Source organism: Clinocottus analis, unplaced genomic scaffold, assembly GCF_023055335.1.
Source record: "Clinocottus analis isolate CAN_PGR_092001 unplaced genomic scaffold, fCliAna1.0.p SCAF_9, whole genome shotgun sequence".
Lineage (NCBI taxonomy): Eukaryota > Metazoa > Chordata > Actinopteri > Perciformes > Cottidae > Clinocottus > Clinocottus analis.
The window spans coordinates 12805445-12824359 of NW_027176251.1; the positions used below are offsets into that span (position 1 = coordinate 12805445).

The 18915-nt window shown below is 42.1% G+C and overlaps 2 protein-coding genes across 2 annotated transcripts in view; both read right to left on the reverse strand.

The window, feature by feature from the left end:
• Positions 1 to 1807: 1807 nt before the first annotated feature.
• LOC137781303 (neurexophilin 1) lies at positions 1808 to 13153 on the reverse strand. Its single transcript, XM_068569995.1, has 2 exons — positions 12757 to 13153; positions 1808 to 4588 (listed from the first exon to the last, which is right to left on the reverse strand). Exons 1-2 carry the CDS (start codon positions 12835 to 12837, stop codon positions 3785 to 3787), a joined length of 885 nt encoding a protein of 294 aa, XP_068426096.1. The 5' UTR covers positions 12838 to 13153; the 3' UTR covers positions 1808 to 3784.
• A 1841-nt stretch (positions 13154 to 14994) lies between these two features.
• Positions 14995 to 18915, reverse strand: part of thsd7ab (thrombospondin, type I, domain containing 7Ab) — a 127227-nt gene continuing 123306 nt past the window's right edge. The window contains exon 29 of the mRNA XM_068569159.1: positions 14995 to 17011. Coding sequence (XP_068425260.1) covers positions 16921 to 17011 — 91 coding nt within the window. The 3' untranslated portion in view covers positions 14995 to 16920. The remainder of the gene's footprint in view (positions 17012 to 18915) is intronic.

Consider the following 18915-nt stretch of genomic DNA (forward strand, 5'->3'; position numbering starts at 1 on the left):
ACAGCCACCATAGCCATTGTCTGATAATGCCTTTAATATGTCAATACCTCACACAAAACTGTGCCCCGGGACAGCTTCAACCTCAGATTTGTAATGAATTCTGCGGCCGGGCATGATCTGAAATGACAATTGCTTGTTGTTATTATTTAAGTAAGATACCTATTATGTTCTTTTTGTAGCGTCGGAAACACAATGTGATTTGTTTAGAAATGAGGCTTGTGAGGATGTTTCACACACAAATATTTTGTCTATTTTGTCTATTTGTAATATTTTGTATTTTGGAAAAACAAAAGCGGAGCTCTACATTTTCACTGTGGATTCGAGAGCGGGGGGGGGGTCAAGGGGATGAAAACCAAGACGCAAATAATTACTATGCCAACCACCTCTGACACCACGAGAGCAGAACCCGAGAACTTTCTAATCCACCTAAATGTCAAAGCAACGTTCGCAGCCCTCCCTCCGTGTGAATCTCCACAGGCTGCCAAAAGGCCAGTGGTTAGTCATCTGTTTACTCCTGCAGCTGCTGGGTGTCATTGGGACTCTGAAGGAGAAATCCCATGATTCTCTCTGCCATTTCTGACAGCTCCCGCCCAGACCACATTAATCAGGGATTGCGGGCGAGCTGGGGGATAGACGGCAGGCATGAATGGCTCCAGCCCAGGACAACTGAACCGAGGGAGAAGATCTGGGCCCAAAGATAACTTGGACGTCCGCACACTGCCGGACTGTAATGCTGCCGGTTGCATTCACTCACAAAGAGATCGTTGGATGGACTTTTTTTTTTTCTTTTCCCAAGGAAACCGCTGGTTTTTCCTTGTTGCCGGGTAAACTGGTGCTTTAAAATTAACATAATTAGAGAAATGTTGGCTTTGAAGAGGAGTTAAATGGATCCAACCTCTCCCACTTGTGGAAATTACTCTCTGAGAAAGAGCTTTACCGCTGAATTGGCTTTATTAGATATTTGAAATCGGTTGGAGTTTAATTTTCCACGTTTTAATTACATAACTCTGCTTCCTACATTCCTTCTGTTTAATCATTTCATTGAGTTGGAGTGAAAGTACAGGTAGTGATCTAAAAGTTAACAAAAGATTAGACCCAGCGCTTAAAGACAAAACATTCATTTGGAACCAGCTGTCACTCACAACATGATGGACGGGTGTTTTAATAAAATGAATAATACTCGACTCAACAACTAAATCTAAGCTATTAATATTCCCCCGAAGGCCAAAGATTATTTTAAATCAGCAATGTTATTAAATACAGACGTAAAGCAGCCTGATGGCTGTAATTACTTTTTGGTTTAAAACACACATAACTCAGAAACCGGCTGTTAACGCGTACAAATGATCACCTCATGAAGATATGACAGTATTTACACTTTTGCAGACAGTGACGCAAAACCGTGAAGCTGTGAGATGTAAAAAAAATAATCGAAACAACGAGCTGAAAGATGTTAAAACACTGCGCGATATTTGTCTTTGCGAATCGTCACTCCTTTCCCTTCACATTTGACCCATTGTTCAAATATTGATTTGTGCAGCTTTGAGTTGGTGAATTCCTCTGTACATCATTCATTTAATTTAAACAGCACACAACATACAGTATGCTGCGTTCGCCCGCAGAAGACATCCGCGAGGGAACAAATCCGTCTCTCGGAAGCTCTCACACCCAAAAAACACGTTTGTGCGCGACTGTTTACACTTGTAAGATTATGCATAATGAGGCCGCATTGTCTCGGCAAAGTGCTGCTTTAATTCTTTGAAGCTGAACAAACTGTCCTTGGCACATTTGGGTAACGGTGGAGAGATATCAAAGTCACTTTATTGAGATGAAAGAACTGGCCCAAACAGCAATCGGAGACATTAGTCATTCCTTCTTCTCGGTGACAGAAACATGCTCTCAATTTACGAGTCAGGTGCTCCCAGTGATTTCTGCCAGCCTTGTTCCTCCACATCATAAATTCCTCTTTATGCTCGCTCATCCCACAGGCAGACCCCTATTCTTCGGCCTGCCTTGTCAGAAAACACACCCCGCGTTGGCATATTGGATGTCGTCCAGGCTGCCATTAGCAGTTACTGTGTTGTGTGTACCACCGCGTGCACTGTGAAAGAGCACTGAATTTAAATAGACAGCAGTGATTGGGCCCCTAGGTGCACATTTGTGCTTTTCTTTTCTTTTCTTCTTTTTTTTTTTATAAATACAGGTTTTCATCAGCATTTTAATTCATTCTTTCTGTGGTGTTGACTCTGCAGAGCTCCCACTTACACTGTGTTCATTTCCTCTAAATGCTTCACGTTGAGCCACTGGCTCCCAATTTATGTAATGAAGGTTTAATAGCCAATTGGAACATCCAATATCGTTAACAGCCAGTGTTAGTCTCATCTAGATTTCTTTTTCTTTCTCTCTTTTGATAACCAGAGGTGTGAACGTTTGATAGGTAGAATGTGTGATTAGCACCTGCTGTTTGATGCATGTCCCGTCTCCGCTGGAGCAAGAAACCACATTTTAACAGTTCTGTTTCAGCCGTTTGCTTGATGAACTTTCATGTCTTCTGCTTGTACGAATATCTATTTTGAAACATATTTGACCTTGTGTTTTTGTTTTCTCATCATCATTTTGCATGTTTTCAACACAAAGTGTGTATCGATACCTATTTTTGGACACCGCAGGGTCACCGTGGCTCTGACACCTCGTACTACTGGCTGCTTGTCATGTTGGTGATGGAAGGGTTGAAATGTATTGTGCAGGACTTGTTAGTCATAAAAATGTGAGCAACGTCAAGCAAGTCTAAAAGGGAGACTGAAAAAACGGAGCACAGTTGTGTTACCTTTTTTAAGTAGCTGTGAAGAAAATGGGCATCTGTATCTTTGTTTTTTTGTGTGATTTCTGCAAGTTTTATTTATTTATTGCAACATTTACCCGCTTGCATGTTCGATCTGATTGGATCCCTCCACTGGTGTCATTTACCGTGGCCTTAAAACCGCTAACAGATATCACAGAATTGAAATCAAAGTACTTTTTTTTTTTTTACGCTTCTTTTTTCTCCGGTGTCTTGATGAAGATTATTTCTGACAGCTGCAATAACATGAAAATATAGATGGACGTTATTCAGTTGTTTACCACATTTGGTTCATGCACGGACATGGACGACATTCCAACAACAATATCAGAGAGAGGTATATTCACTCTAACAATCACACTGCAGAAAACAACACCACTCAAAGTATATTTTTCCATTATGCCCTCTAATGCATACTGACAGATTCTTCTTATTTGCATTGACATTTACGTGTTTGCAATGATTACCAGCAACTGATTGGGAAAAAGACAGAAAGCATGATTGAGGCGGAAATACACTATCAACATAAACAACTAAATTAGCGGGAGAAAACATTAATAAATTTGTTTTCTGGTCTTTGTGTGGAACCCACAATATTTACATAAATACAATCAACATATTTTTACGGTTGGCTTGAGAAATTCCTTTCCATGTAAGCTGCTATGCATATAAGATGAGTATTGCAAGCCTATAAATGCTTCCCTAAATGCTCCCATAATGACCTCGGGGTAGGTCTGTTCATTGGAGCAATATCAGTCTTGCGTCAAGGATATGTTAGCTGGAATAATGCCTGTCAATGTCTCAAGTTGGAAGTGTCTTGAATCCATTTTCATCCAAATAATCTGACATCGTTCGAGACCCGACAGCCGGTCTCTCCTTTTTCACTTCTTTTTTTTTTTTTTTACTCTTCTTGGTTGTTGTTGTTGTCGTCGTCTGGTCATGTGATCACCCCGTGGGGAGGTACGGGGTGTCACTGTGGTAGTTGTAATCTGGACACACCTTCTGCACCAGCTTGTAGTCGGTGCTGTAGAAGGTGATGAAGATGCAGATGACTTTAAAGGGCTTGGAGCACAGCCAGGACACGTGGCTCTGGGTCTGCTCCTGCGAGCAGCTCTGCGAGGGGTCGTGGGCACACAGCGAGTTCCTGGTGCCCTTCTCCACCTTCTCGTACTCCACCCTGCAGTTGAACAGCTTGTTGTCCTTGGTCTCCAGAGCCGTCTGCTGCTGCTGCTGCTGCTGCTGCTGCTGGTGGTGCTGGTGAAACTGCTGCTGGTGGACCTGGAACTCCACGGCTTTGGTTGGTGGAACGAGTCCCACGGAGACGTTGCCCTGACCGGTCGAGTTGTGACGGAAGTAGACGCTGAACGTCCCGTTGCCGTGATCCACGATTTTACCCGTGATGAGGAGGTTGAGCTTCACCGTCTTGATGTTGGAATGGAAGTCGCCCCAACCGAACATCTTCTTGAACTTGCCGGTCTTGACGATTGGCCTCCGTTTTGTCCTGGATCGAGCGTCACGGGGGTTCGAAGTGTTGTAAAGCCAGTTCCACTGCTCCTGCTTGGAGAACGAGTCGGCCTCGCCGTAGTTCAGATCCAGGGAGGTGAAGTTCTCTTTGCCGTAGAGGGTCTGGGACAGCAGGCGGCTGATAGAGACGGCCTTGCTGCTTTCAGTCCAGTAGGTCTTCACTCTGGATTTTGAGCGCTCTCTCAAGTCTGAATGCCCTGGATTCGGTGAATCAGCACCGGTAACCTGAAAGAAGACACAAACACAATCTCCATTACTGAAACATTTCAACTGGTAACCACTAGAGCGCTCATATCCCCGACAAAGCTGCAGAAAATGCTCTCAGGATTGACTCTGAAACTGCATAACATTAAAATGACAGATACAGATTCTGTCAGAGTATATTAGAGCTTCGTATCAGGATGGAATGTGACAGGGACTGGTGACGAATGTGGGAAGCGTTTTCTGTGATTAAAACAAAACCATTTAAACCTCCACAAAATTAGAGGATTTTGCCGCCTCTGCGGACCAGACTAACATCCTTTGGATTCACATGAATTTCACACCTTTCACCTAATTGGTTCCGGATCAGGAAATAAAAGTGATCTTCATTTGGCGTGCCAGAAAATATAAGAATATTGACGCAGACTGGTGGATGTGGAGCATCTGACTTTCATGCGATGGATCAGAGAAGCGTCTTGTTACAGTTGCAACAACGACTCCTGATGTGTTTAGTTTAATTTGCTGGAACCACAACGTTAACTTAACCTCACGTTACCCAGCGTTTTGCAGAATTGGCTAAATTTCGGCCTTCTGTCTGGCATTTCCGTTGGGTGAACGCATGCAGGCTGAGCGCTCTGTTGGGAAATCTGTGGACATGTTTGTGGAAAACCCTGCTCACTAACAGCAAGACCAGAGTCGATCCCCTATTGCGGCAGATATAAAACACCAACCAGCTCACCCGTCCACGAGTGCCTCCAGCAAACATGCGTTCATGCTGTGACCAACTCTCGCAGTGTGTGAAACGCCTTGTGCCGGTTCGTCCTAATCAAGATTTAAGGTTATTCCTGCCATGCATCGAGATGAATGGAGCGCTTCTTGGGTGCAGACATGATGCAACGGCAGACTATTACCTGCTGAATGTGGCCTGAATGGATGATTGATGATTCATTCCGTGTCTCTCCTCTAACAATCACACAGATGGGAGAGCGAAGATTCCCCACCGCGGCCCGTGACAGTGATGCCCAAACCCGGGCCGAGGAACGTGACAGCAGATCTATCTGGTCGAAGCGTTTACATTTTGTACCTTCGCCCCGCGATCGATACTCTGAAAATAAGGTCTTCTCTCATTCAGAAAGTTCACTGGATGACATTGTAGCACTGTAGGCCAGAGAGTGTGAGGAGCTCTTGCACGGTGAGAAGAACAAAAAACCCGTTGCAGGAGTTGAGATCGCCCCCTTGAAAGCGTGCGCTCCTTCGCTGCACTCGGCTCCAGAGTGGAGGAGTTTTGAAAAGATCGCCCCCGGTTGTTTTTGAAGAGGCCTCCGTGATGAATGACCTGATGGGGATCAGCCGTTAGTGGCGTTGCGGAGACTTTGGCTCAGTAGCTGTAGCATCTCTCCCTCTCCCTCTCTGGGTAGACGAACAGGACCTGAGCGATTTGAATCGAAGCCTTTTCAAACCCAGGAAACGTTTTGGACATCTTTGCAGCAGGCTGGTTTTATGAAAAAGGTGGAAGAAAAAAAGCAAAAAGAAAGCTGCAGGACTTTCAGCCGCAGAAGGATTGTCGTGACAAGGTGGAGAGAAATATGAATTCCAGCAGTTTCCATGCGCAGTGGGGCAGTTAAACTGTATTAATGAACACCTCCTTTTGTCTTCCATTGCTGGAAACAAAAGTCTGTCATGTTGGCCTCACTGCTGATGTATTGTAAAAAGATAAAGTCAGCACGAGGACGAGGGAGGATTCCTGTTCAGGATTTATCTGCATCATTATAGTCAAACATAAAGCTCCTTAGGATGTAAAAGTTCAGTGAATTAGTATCGTATAGAATATCAGCCAAGCAGCTATGAAGTCGATTATTTGCAGGTTCAATAATATTTCAGGTTTAAGCTTGTTTCAGTTTTTTATGTGGATTTTCAAAGTGAAAATGCATTCAAGTAAATGTATATATATATATATATATATATATATATATATATATATATATATATATATATATATATATATATATATATATATATTATTAGGGTTAATACAGCTGCTAATTTAAAGGAGACATATCGTGCTGATTTTAAGGGTTCGTGCCTGTATTTTGGGTCACTTGAACACACTTACATGATTTGTCTCATACTGTTTGTCTGAATATACCCAGATTCATTCTCTTCCATGTTTATTTCCTGTCACGTACACTGCAACCATGAATAAACTGGAACAGGTTTGGAACATTTTAAACAGTGAGACGGTGTTTTTGCTGTATAGTTGTGTCGTTACGACCGAGCGTTGACCTTAAAGGCTCCTTGTAAAGGCTCGGATGCTGAATACGGGTTGTGTGTATTTCTCAAAGTGTGCATTTTGCCTATATTACAGAATCCCTTAGACCTGCTTCATAATCATAATAAGAAAGAACAAACAAGTGAATGTTTTGGTTTAATGGATTTCTAACACTTGATCTCTTGGGAGTTGAGACAATTCAGTTTTAGATTATTTGCAATAATCGTCCGAATTATGTTTGACCCCCTAATCCAGACTGTAAGCCCCAATTCATTTTCATGAATTCTTCTATTCTGAGTTGGGAAAAGACCGAAGTCTCTAACGATCAAATGAAATATAATTTTCCTCGTACTGCAGTAATTACTGATGCTTCTCAGTAACCAGGTTTCAGTCTCAACGGAGTCCTGAAACCAGATCGAGGGATATTAGGAAACTGCTTTGAGCTGGTTTAAGTGGCTAATTAGTGACTGTGTGTGTGTGTGTGTGTGTGTGTGTGTGTGTGTGTGTGTGTGTGTGTGTGTGTGTGTGTGTGTGTGTGGAGGTGTGTGTACTCATATCGAGATGTGGATGTAGAATTATATTTTCTAAACAATGCGATCAGAGGAGATTTAAGACTCAAAAAGTTTCATCATTTTTGCTTTCAGGAAATTAGATTGCCTCCAACGGTGTGTTTTTGAAAAGCGCCGTCATTTTCTGCGACTTCATGTTATGAATAATTTTGTAGGAGAAGATGTCACTGGATTTCTTCACTATTCCCTTGCGAGATGATCTGAAGTGCGTGCCCAGTCCTCGTCAGACCCAAAGTCCTTGTTGTTGTGGAAGGGAACTCGCTCTGTTGTCACCGGCGTTCTGAATGGTCCCCAAACTGTGACATGCAATTAGCTTTCATCTAAAGCACCTGACAGTCTCTGGATTAGAGCACTCAGAGGCACATTCACAGAGACCCCACTTCACGGATTAGAGTCCAACCTGTAATCCAGCCCGGGGAGATTAGGCAGATCAGAGGCAGTCCTGACTAAAGCAAGGTTTATATCCAGAACACCCCGACTGACTGCACCAACACTCGGAGGGCCAAGAATTACCCCTCTCCGGCTTCAAAAACATGCAACCTCGGCACAAAGAGAGAAAGAGAGAGATTGTGTTTGTGTGTGTTAGATGCATGAATGTGCCTGAAAGAGATACTGCAGAGAGAAAAGAGGGGAAAGTGCTGCTGGATAAAGGACAGGAGAAAAACAAACATGGCAGCGTAAAGGTCAACAGTCACACTGTGATGACTTTGGGTGAAACAGATATTGGTTTTTCAATAATGGGTTTTGTTAAATATCAAACTATATCTTCAACAGCTTGAAGATAGATTTGTTTCTGCACTTGGATAGCTTTATTTAACTGTATACATTACATTCTTTTCATTTCTCTTGTTTAGTCGTTGACGTTAACGCAGCGTTCTGCATGCTTTTTGGTGTGTGGCCCCTTAAAGCAACGTTTGTTCCAGGTTGTATGGGATGTATGTGAGGGATTATCTAATCCAAACCTCTCTGATTGTTTCATTTAAATATGTTGTAGCGTCCTGAAAAGCTAAAACATTCCAACAATTCACAAGATTAAAAAGGAAAAAATATAAATACCAAAATGTCTGTACATTTATGGAGGACAACAACTCTTTGGCTAATAAACCTCAAGTTAGCCACTGGCAGACCAGTCGTTTTGAATCACTTACTAATTGTAAATATGTTTTGTTCATCTGTAAGAATCACACAAGGAAATCTGTGCACTGGACTCTAAATAAAGTGCTAATGGTTTCCTCTAAATGAGATCTCTATCAGACACGATGTGTTGCTGAAATAATTACTTCATTATTGGATCAGCCGGAAATTAATCTCCAACTATTTGACAGAGTGTTGGATGCTGCTTTTCTGATTTTATAGCAGCTTAAATATCTTTGAGTTTCAAACTGGGTCAAATCTCGAGTTTTAAGAAATTATGACAACCGTTTTCTCGCTATGGACCAAACTGCAAAACTATTCATCAACAAAATGATCTGCAGGAAAATCAATTAAAGACCCAATCGCAGCCATCACTCATGTTGTGATCTGCATGACTAATAGTTTGCTAGATGCGTCTGATACTCCACAAGGGGAACAATGTTTATAAAAGCACTTATACCTCTGATTTTCCTACAAAGTTATGGTTATTTTCGGGATTTGTTTGAGCTCTGCTCACGGGATTAAAGTTGGAAGAGCCATGTTGGAAAATGTCAGTTGTTCGCTCGTGTTGCAAAAAGCCAAAGCCACTCGGTCCTGATGTAGCAGATTAGTTGAGTCTTTGACTGTTACACTCTTATAATAGTTACTATGGATGTTTTTTCTTCTTCTTTGATCATAATAATGTTAAATGTATAAGCCTTAATGTTGTGAAGACGTTACTTGTTTTCAGGGGGTGTTAGAGATATGTGTTGTATTTACTGCAGAGGTTGAGAATTACACCTCCATACAGTTACATCAATAAGGGAACTCACGAGAAATAAATAGTAAAAAATCAAAGCATCACAGGCTGAGATAACAAGTTTTAGTTTTCTCCGTAGTACCGCTCGAGCTCCTTTACTTCCCTTAATTAAAACAAAAGCATCGTTAGACCCTACCTGGCAAATGTCTTTTCAAACGCAGGCTTAGTGTCGCTTTTATACAGAAAATACACACTAACTTCCACAAAGTCTTATCGGTCAAATGCAGCGGAAGAAAAAATAAAATTCAATTTGCAATTTATGCTAAATATAGCGTCCCATTCAAAGACATTCAAACATATCTCCCAATCATATTGAGAGGCTTTCATTTCATGGCTCCGAGTTATTCCAACTTTTCAACCTGCAGTTTGTTATATTCATGTCCTACACCCCCCCCAACCCCATTTAACTGTCTGGTAATATTGTTCCCCTGGTTCGGTGTATGAGGCAGAATCCCTCAACAAGATAACACAAACAGCATCGGCATGCAGAAATCCTTTTAGGAAACGACTCTCCAGATTGCCAGATGCAGCGTAGAAGGCGCAGGCTGTTGCACAAACCTAAATGCTATCTTCTCTTGGCGAGGCTGCGATAAGGCGCAGGCGTCCGCTCTTTAAAAAAAAAAACAGGAGGATAAACAACCGCCGGCTTCCCTCGGGGAGCTCGGGAGGACGCTCTATGGGCCGGACCCCCCGAGCAGCCAACAAATTCCACCTTTTAATAGAACCATCGGAGGAGCCAGATGACTCGGCGGTGGGCCGCACACAAAAAGCTTGCGAGGAAGAATGAAAGTGTGTGTCAGTTTTCATTTACCTGAACGCTGCTGCGGCACGGGGAAGATTTGTGAGTGCGACAGCTTCTAGTTTAAAGAAGAGAAGCGGGCAGAGAGCTGGATTTTGGCTGCCACTTTTGCAATCTTGATTGGATGTTGTGTGTCCGTGTTTGTGTGTGTGTGTGTGTGTTCGGCTGCAACATTCAGTTGTAATAGTCGTCGTCCTTTTTTATTGGTTCGTGTGCGTGAACCACCACGCTGCGAAAGTTTTGGGGGTTTATTTACTCCTTTTTAAAATGTCCCTTTTTAATTTTTTAAACTGATGCTCGCATCCGGAGAGGCTTAACGCGTGAGGAGCTGTTAGGGGTTAGAGTTTTGGCTCAAGGACACGAGGCTGTTGTGGGATCAAACCTGCTGTGGCCTTTTTCATGCAGATAGTCCGTCTCACGCCACCTCGCAGCAAAAGCATGTTTTAAACTACTTATGACCTTCTGACGCCACGTACTTCTCCCGCAGCACTGGAGTCCAGGAAGAAAAAGTACACATACATATTGGTTTATGGATTATCGGCTCTAAGTCGGAGCCTGTGTTTGAAGAAATGTTCCCCCCAGAGATGAAGGTAGTTTAAGAGTCCCTCGTGTGTTAAAGCCGTCTTTTAGAGTATTTCTCCAACTGTGCACTTGGGATGTGATTGTCGTCATAGTGGTTTATAGTGAATTTATCTTGTCTCGCCTTGTGAGGTCCCCCCGTAGTTGAGCTGATGGATCAACTAAGCGCATTTGACGCCCGCTAAGAGTTTAGGTCCACACTCTCCCAGTGATATCAAAGTGCTACCTGAGGGAGGGGGGGGGGGGGGGGGGTCAGAGATGATGACAAATCACAAAGTGTGTCAAGACATCACAGGCAGCTTGCGGTCAGAGCCGAGGTCCCATCACCGCTTTGAGATGCCGGGGCACAATTATCACCGTGACTTCTGAGGAGGATAAATACTAAACGCAGTTAGACTGCAGGATATTAGAGCAGGGGCAGTTTGAAGACTAAGAAGGTGGGGGGGAGAGAGAGAGAGAGGGGAAGAAAGAGAGGGAGAGGGAGAAAGAGAGGGAGAATCTAAGAAGAGGGGCTGAGAGAGAGAGAGAGAGAGAGAGAGAGAGAGAGAGAGAGAGAGAGAGAGAGAGAGAGAGAGAGAGAGAGAGAGAGAGAGAGAGAGACTGAATCGCCACCAGTTTTTCAACTTACCCAGAGGAAAAATGCATAATCATATTATTTCACACACGACTTGGTTCAAAGGCGGCCAAAATAAGTTTGTGAGGTTCCCATGGGTCTGTCAATCTGTTGAAGGAGCTGCAGGCGAAAGCTTAGGATGCACCGAGTACGAAACAATTATGATCATCCCATTAAAGCATAGCGAAGCAATTTGGAAGCGGAGTCTGGGAAGAAAAAAAAAAGAAAAACACAACAAAAAAAAAACAAGTGATGCTGTGAGATCAGCGCCTCACCACCAGGATGCTGTGTGTACGAGTAACTCACACACTTGATGATTAATGTTTGTCTTTAAATTGAGACGATAAGGGAATCCATGTTTGTTAATGTTATTGCTCCTGGAATCGAGGAATCGTCGCCGTTGCTTCAAAAGCAGGGAGGCTTCGTAAAGTGTAAAAAAAAAAAAAAAAAGAAAAAAAAAGTGGGGGGAGGAAATGATTAGTGCGCTTAGTCAGCTGTGAAATTGAGTTTATGGTTTTCAAGACGGTGAATTCAATTCGATAATGGGTATTAAGTTGTAGAGAATAATTAATAGTAATTGACTTCTTTCCATCACTATGCAAATTAAACACAGATAACACTACGGGAGCTTTTTAAGGCCAGTCAAGTTTGTGAGGATTAAGTTTATGGAATTTTTTTGTTGGAGAGAGAGGAGTGGCTCCTGTTCTGCTTTGATTGCTTTGTTGACAGATTTATCAGTGGGTGAGGGGTTACTGTCTTTCCGAGGATTAAAGGAATTGGGTTGTCACAAACTGTCTGGGAGCATTCTGGTATGTTTGTCATAATGGGCTCAGGCTGTTCTCCGCCGTACTGTCAAATATATTCCTATTGAAGTGTGTCTGTAAATGGGAGAGAGGAGGGGAGGACGCCAAGGAAGGAAGGAATGGATTGTGCTGAGGGAGAAATATGCAGATTTGGATTTGGATTCGGGAAGCCTGTGCGTTCACACTGACATTTTGTTAATTTGTGACGATATTAATGAGTCAATGCTCGGAGCAGTTAGAGATCTGGATTTGTCATCGCAGGGCTCAAATTCAAATAAGACATTTGAATGGCAAGCCTCTAATCTGCTATAGCACAATTAAAATGAGTCTGAAATCAACTAAATTACATTTCGCTTTACGTTTTTCTCCACTTTCACGTCATCGGACTGCAACTGACATCATGCAGCAATGGTTTCTGATTCAGATGTTGCTTGTTTGGGACTTTGTGAGGTTGTACCTGCACTAACCAGACGAACTCACTTCATCGCAGAAATTTTGTTTGCGTACGTTCCTCGATATTGCTTCGAGCAGACATTAATCACATAACCTGTAGAGGTATAAAATGACAAGAAGAAGACGAAGAAGAAGACAGATGAAAAGGTAAAATCCAAAAGCCATTTAACTTACCAGAGAGACGACTGACAGCAGCAGAGCGGCCGCCCACAGACATGTGGTCTTCATGCCTCTCTGTGGAGCGTCCCCCCTCATGTCAAACTGTCCTTGATCTTCTTTAGACGCCAAAATGAAAAGAGAAAAAGAAAAATCTCCCTTCGGACCGAGCCGGGGTCAGCTGCAGAACTTGCAGGAGAAGCACACAGTGTGAGGAGAGGCGGTCCTGAGGCGGGAGAGGGGAGATGGATCTTCTCGGGCTCATCCGAGGGGGGTCAGATGTCCACCGCGGGGAAAACGCCTCAAGTGTCTTCTGGGGAGATTTCTGTTGCGAGGTTTTGGAGGAGCCGTGGCGAGAACCGAGGTGTTTGTACATCTGAGTGTCAGTGTGGAGGGACGTTTTATATAGTGCGCTTTGAGGTTCAGAGAGAGGGAGAGGGAGGGATGGAGAGACAAATAGTGTGAGCGAGGGAGAGAGGAGACAAGGGGGGAGCAGAGAAGGAGGTTCATATTATTGACTTTTGAGAGGCAACTTTTCCTTTATCGTCGTCGGGGGCTGACATCTAGTGGCCGTCCGCTGCAGTGGATCCTTCTTCTGTCGCTTGAGACGCTGTGAACATCAGTCATGATGCCGCGTCGATCCGATGCTGTGAAGGACTTCATGGGTGAAGCTTCCACTGACGGCTTATTCTCGCACGTGACCCCAAATATTCAGTTGATTATTGATCACTCATAACACACAGAAGTAAGTGACTCATTAAGATTAGGCGTTTTACGTTTAGAAGCCAAATAACGGAGCTAATTTATTCTGTGATTTGCTTCTTTTTTTTTCTAAATGAGGTTAATCAGGTTTTTCCAAATCAGGTTCATTATGAAAATCAGTGTTTTGTTTTTTCCCACGCATAAAAAAATAAATTACTAAAATTAAACTTCTAATAAAATAAAGTATAACTATTAGTAGATAAATGGCTTTTGTAATCAAGAACGTGGTTCAACTTAACAATTTAATACAAATTCGAACACAATTGCCAAAAAAACTCGATGTGAAATGTGAACTGCTGACCTTTGTTGAATATTTGAAAGCATGACTAACAGTTCAATGTGTGCACACAGCTGTTTTGTTTACCTGACACGCTTCAGTTAAGAGGACCTCAAAGCTGGAGGTCTTGTGAGCGACGTAATGCAACGTGGCGTCCTCTTCTGTTCGACCCGTCCTGCCTGGTTAACGCCCACATCTTTAAAATGTCATCCCCAGTCTGTTACGTCTGTCTTGTTCAAATTTCTAGTCTTCAAAGTCCAAAATAACTCCACTGATGCCAACAGAGTAGTTTTCAACTTAACACTTAATACAATTGTTCTGAGCGGTTGAGAAGCGCCAAACATCAGAAATGAATTGACATCGCAAACCAGGCAACATAGTGTGCACATCCAGAAAACAGTAATGAAGGAAAAGGAGAAACTCCGAGCTCTCCAACGTGTCTCCAACGTGTCATCCTCTGCCTGACATGTTGCATCAGGCAGAGGATGTTTGCAGAAGACGTGTGAAATGTTGCACTAATGAAAACTTGAGCGGTCTCAGACCGCCTCTCCTTTTCCTTGTTAATAAATGAACACTGGCGTGACGCGGCACCCGCTCTCCAGTTCCCCCCCTAAGAGGTTAGCGCGGTCGGCACTGTTGCCGTTGTGTGCGCTGTTAGCACGGCTAGCTGGCGTGTTGGGAGCGGCGTGCAGGCCGGAGATATGCGCTGCAGTTCAGATTTCAGCAACTTAATTCATGTGTATTCCACATTAAAGGATGTCTAGTTATGTTCTTCATTTCTCGTATTGTCAACAAATCCCATGAAAAGACTAACGCGAGCATTAATTGATCGTACTAAGAAGTATAATCTGTGTAGCTAAAGCCTGACGCGTCGTTCCTCTGTGACATCGAGCAACAAATAGTCCACTCCAACTAATTCAGTCCTGTTTCAGTAACATTGATGTTTTAAGAAATTACAGAGACTTTAGAACTAAATAATTATGAGATTTATGTCTTGAGAAGGAACAAATAGACGGAAAATACATGCCATTTAATATTTAAGGTAACTTAGCTACACATCGTTGGAATTTTTTAATGGGATTTGTTGACAATAAAGAAAATACAAGACTTATCCTGTAATCACAATTTTAAACATTTTTACTTTGGGGTCCTGCTCGCTTGTGAACATATAGATAGAAATAAATGTCTGGATAACTTTCTTTGTGTGTTTACAACCGTGTTCTTATTTATTTTCAGGAATTCTTCCCATACATATAAACAACCTGTACAAAAAACGGCCGAGGCTTTCGTCATTTTTTTCCTTTCCGTTTTTGTTTTTTCATAACATACAACTTGCATCATGATAACAACAGTCAGCAATATCACACACCCACTTTGCAATATTCAAACTAAACATTTTTCTGTGCAATACAAAATAAATGTACACATACTTAGATTTTTTTTCTCCAAAAAAATAAAAAATTGCTGTTATTTACAAATCCCACAACAACAAAAAAAGTAAACATTCTCCACACCAGTTTGCTTTCACGTTGAACTCAGCAGAAGCGTGTTCTCTTATTGTTATTAACATGTTATATAATTTCTTTGTACAGATTGTTTTTTTTAGTATCTATATTTCACCCCATGTAGTGTGACTGAAAAACGACAGAGCACCTATGATACGGATCACTACATGAAAACCTTTTAAAAACTTAGAAGTGTACTTTGCTAAGTGACCTCAAAAGAAAACGTTGTCTTCTTTATGTGTACATGTAGTATAATGTGCCCCATTCAAGTATTAAAACTCTATGACAGGACTGTTAGTATTTAGTTATCGTCAGTAAGGCAGAAATGACATTTGCATGACATGAGTGGTTTAAATTGAAATCTTTTATATCTATTTAAATCTTTATTTTTCTTTAATTGATGCAAAGTTTGTTTTCCCACAATTTGACTGAATGGTAAAAACCTTCGAATTTGAATATTTATGGTTCAAAAATGACTCTTAAAGCAGCCGATTCTTAAAATGAAGTCACCCGCTGGTATCATAGTTACATCTTTCATTTGATCTGGGCAGAAATAAAAAGTGGTAACACCAGACACAAATCTACAAAATCACAGAAGGTACTTTTACTACAACCCAAAAAAAATCCCTTGTGAGAAATAAAATCTATACACATATTCACTTGAGATTCACGTCTAAGGTGACACATCAAAGTATCGCTTCCCGCCGCCGTTGTTAATCTTTGATCGTTGTGGCGTTGGTGGCCGGTCCTCTGCTGCATGGGCTCGTGTGGAAGAGGCAGTGTTTTATGGCAATAGAAGGTAGAAGTCACGTGTGCATATCATGCTGCACTAATATAGTGCAATGTAGAGCCTGAAACAAAAGGACGGGTGGAGGCAGGCAGGCAGTGGTTTCCATAAACAACTGAGTGCAGGCTACTCCTCCGTCAGCATCGTACAGATCTGTTTATCCCACAAACACAGGCAATGTGCGCCTCTAAATCAAGCGAAGGAGAGAGAGAAAAAAAAAGAAAGCGGAAGAGAAGAAATGCCTCCCTTTTGTTCCAGACCGTAGAAGAGATTTGAGTCAAAACCCAGTGGAGGATTGAGGAAAAAGGAATCCAAACCTTTTTATGGAGATTTTCCTCTCCCTCCTCCTCCTCCTCTTCCCCGCGGTGACTTTTGGCAACGTACGAACCGTCAGAGCATCCTAAGCCTCCAGCGACTCAGCATTTTTAGGGACAGGCAGAAAAAGCGTGGGGGGAAAGAGTTGGAGCGTGTGCTGCCATGTTCAGAGACAGGCGGAGAGACGGGGTCTGTCTTCTGCATCCACACTCTTCTGTAGCTGAATCTTCTCTTTTTAAGTCAAGTGGATGTGCTGGGGCCAAAAAACAACAACAAAAAAAAGGCATTTCATTGAACACGGCGGAGGTCACGAAGGCTCTTGCAAAAGAAGATACGAAAGAAAGAAAAAAACAGGTGATTGAATGGAGCTCTACTTGAAATGGATAAACTCCACCACTGTCTCTGCCGTAAGAGGATTTTCTGTAACTTCTCCGCTCTGTGACGTGTCCATTCATGCCGATAACGTCCGTGTCTCCTCGTTGGCAAACGGCGTGATGAAGTGGGTCTCCGTGACAGGTGAACAGGCCCCCGGAGGACTACATGTCCGTGTCCCCGTCGTAGGCGAGAGTCAGAGGTTTTAGTCGGTTGTTTTGTTGCCTCTGTCTCTGAGGTCTCTTTGGCTTTTTGCTGTGTGGAAAAGACGAGTCAAGAGTTCAGTATTATGAAATCATCCGCTCACTTCCTGTGCAGTGACGGCACCTCAACTAGTACGGGTATTATCATCAGATAATAGATGTGTATAGCTTTAATAGGAAGTCTAGAAAGTGGACGACATGTAGTTTGGGGCCACTGTAGCTCCGAGAGGCCCTTTAGGGCCGGCGGTTTGATCCCAGACTACAATAGTCAAAGTGTCCAGCAGCCCTCTGAGGTCAAAGTTCATAGTTGCACCTGTATGTTTTTTCTCTCTTTTATATTTCACTTCAGTTAATTGAGTATATTTTCACTCATCTGGCCGTTTTTAAAATGAAATACTTCAGATTTTTCAGATCATGATACTACAATACTTCTAAAGAACTTCTCAAGAATACGACTACGGTGATATTATAGTTATATAGTTTTTTAAAGCACATTTTAGATTTTGGCTGATCTAAAAAGGCAGAGTGAGTGAGATATTTGTTTTGTAAAAATAATATAGAGAGAAAACTACTCCTTCAATCATCACTTATCACCCGGTAGAAGTTGGTTTGTCGTGTTTGGGATGTCTCTGGGTGTAAAAGACTGAGAAATGCAGTTAAACTGAAGTTTGATTGAATCAGCTGCTTAGTTGGAGCATGTTGAGAGTCAAGAATGGAAAAATGAATATTCAGAAAGATAATCTATTTGGATGAGCTGCTAAATACTTTAAAACTACAACAACAACAACAACAAACATTGGAAACCAATAACTTACTTTAAAAAAGTATTTCAAACCATCCAAATCTACTTTATTCTCTGGAGTTTTTTTATTTTGAATGCAACCGTGTTTACCTGAAACCCCCAGTACACGGTGCCTTCAGCTCTCTCCAGTATTGCTTTGAACTGAACAGACTGAGGCGTTGCACAGCCAGCTGACCTTCAATGTGTGAAGAACAACTTTACTGTAACAGAGCTAAAAACTATCCTGCAGTTTCTCTATTAACTTCAGGGAACTATGAAATAACTACACAGGGAGTGCAAATAACTACACAGGGAGTGAGGGAATGGCAGAAACATGTCCAGACTGATGAGATATTAACCATCCAACTGGTTTGTTTTATGGATAAAGGTTACTTGCATTAAGATCTAAAAGCAGTATGAAGATATTAGCAAAAGTGTTAGCATGAAGCTCCTTTGTGGACGGAGGGAGAGAAGCACCTTGAGAGGAAGACGGCGTCGTGTCTTTGTACTTCTCTGATACAATACAAATTGGCTTCTTGTATCAAAGTAATGGGGTGTACAATGTTAAAGACATGAAGACATTCCCATATATTAAATATATATTGTATCCTCCACTCAAGAGCGTAGTTTGTCAAAGGGATAAGTGCTTCCAACGGCAATTTACATTTTTTATGGCATACTATGACTTTTTATAGCTTCTTTTGGCGTTTCCCGTTCGAGGTCCCAACAGGATCATCTGTTCGTCGGTAACCTCGACAGCTGTGGAAATCTGATTACTTTTTATGCAACACTATACTGTTACATTTTTATGACTGCTAGATGACTTTGCATGGCTTTTCATGCCATCGTATACTATGAATTTTACTATATGACTTCTTTATGCTATACTATGACATTTTTTGCAATAGTACACAATTACTTTTTATGCCATTCTATACTATGCACTTTATATGCATCAACCTCCTCAGACTCTCCAACCAGTCTTGTAACTGCTATTGGATTAAAGAGTTTCACTGACTTTCTAACCCTGTAATGCTGTCATGTCTTTATTGTTTTAAACCTGCAGTGCTGATAATCTCATCTGCACAGCAAGTGTATTAATATACAAACCTTGGACCTTGACTCTTGAGTGTCATAAATGTGTTTTTTATTTAGACTGTATGCATCTCTTTTAC

What these genes read in the sequence shown, in the direction of transcription:
- LOC137781303 (XM_068569995.1), bottom strand. Translation starts at nt 12,837, where the DNA reads ATGAGGGGGGACGCTCCACAGAGAGGCATGAAGACCACATGTCTGTGG. An exon ending in TGCTGTCAGTCGTCTCTCTG is followed by an intron (nt 4,589 to 12,756) that starts GTAAGTTAAATG and finishes GTCTTCTTTCAG; the next exon opens with GTTACCGGTGCTGATTCACC.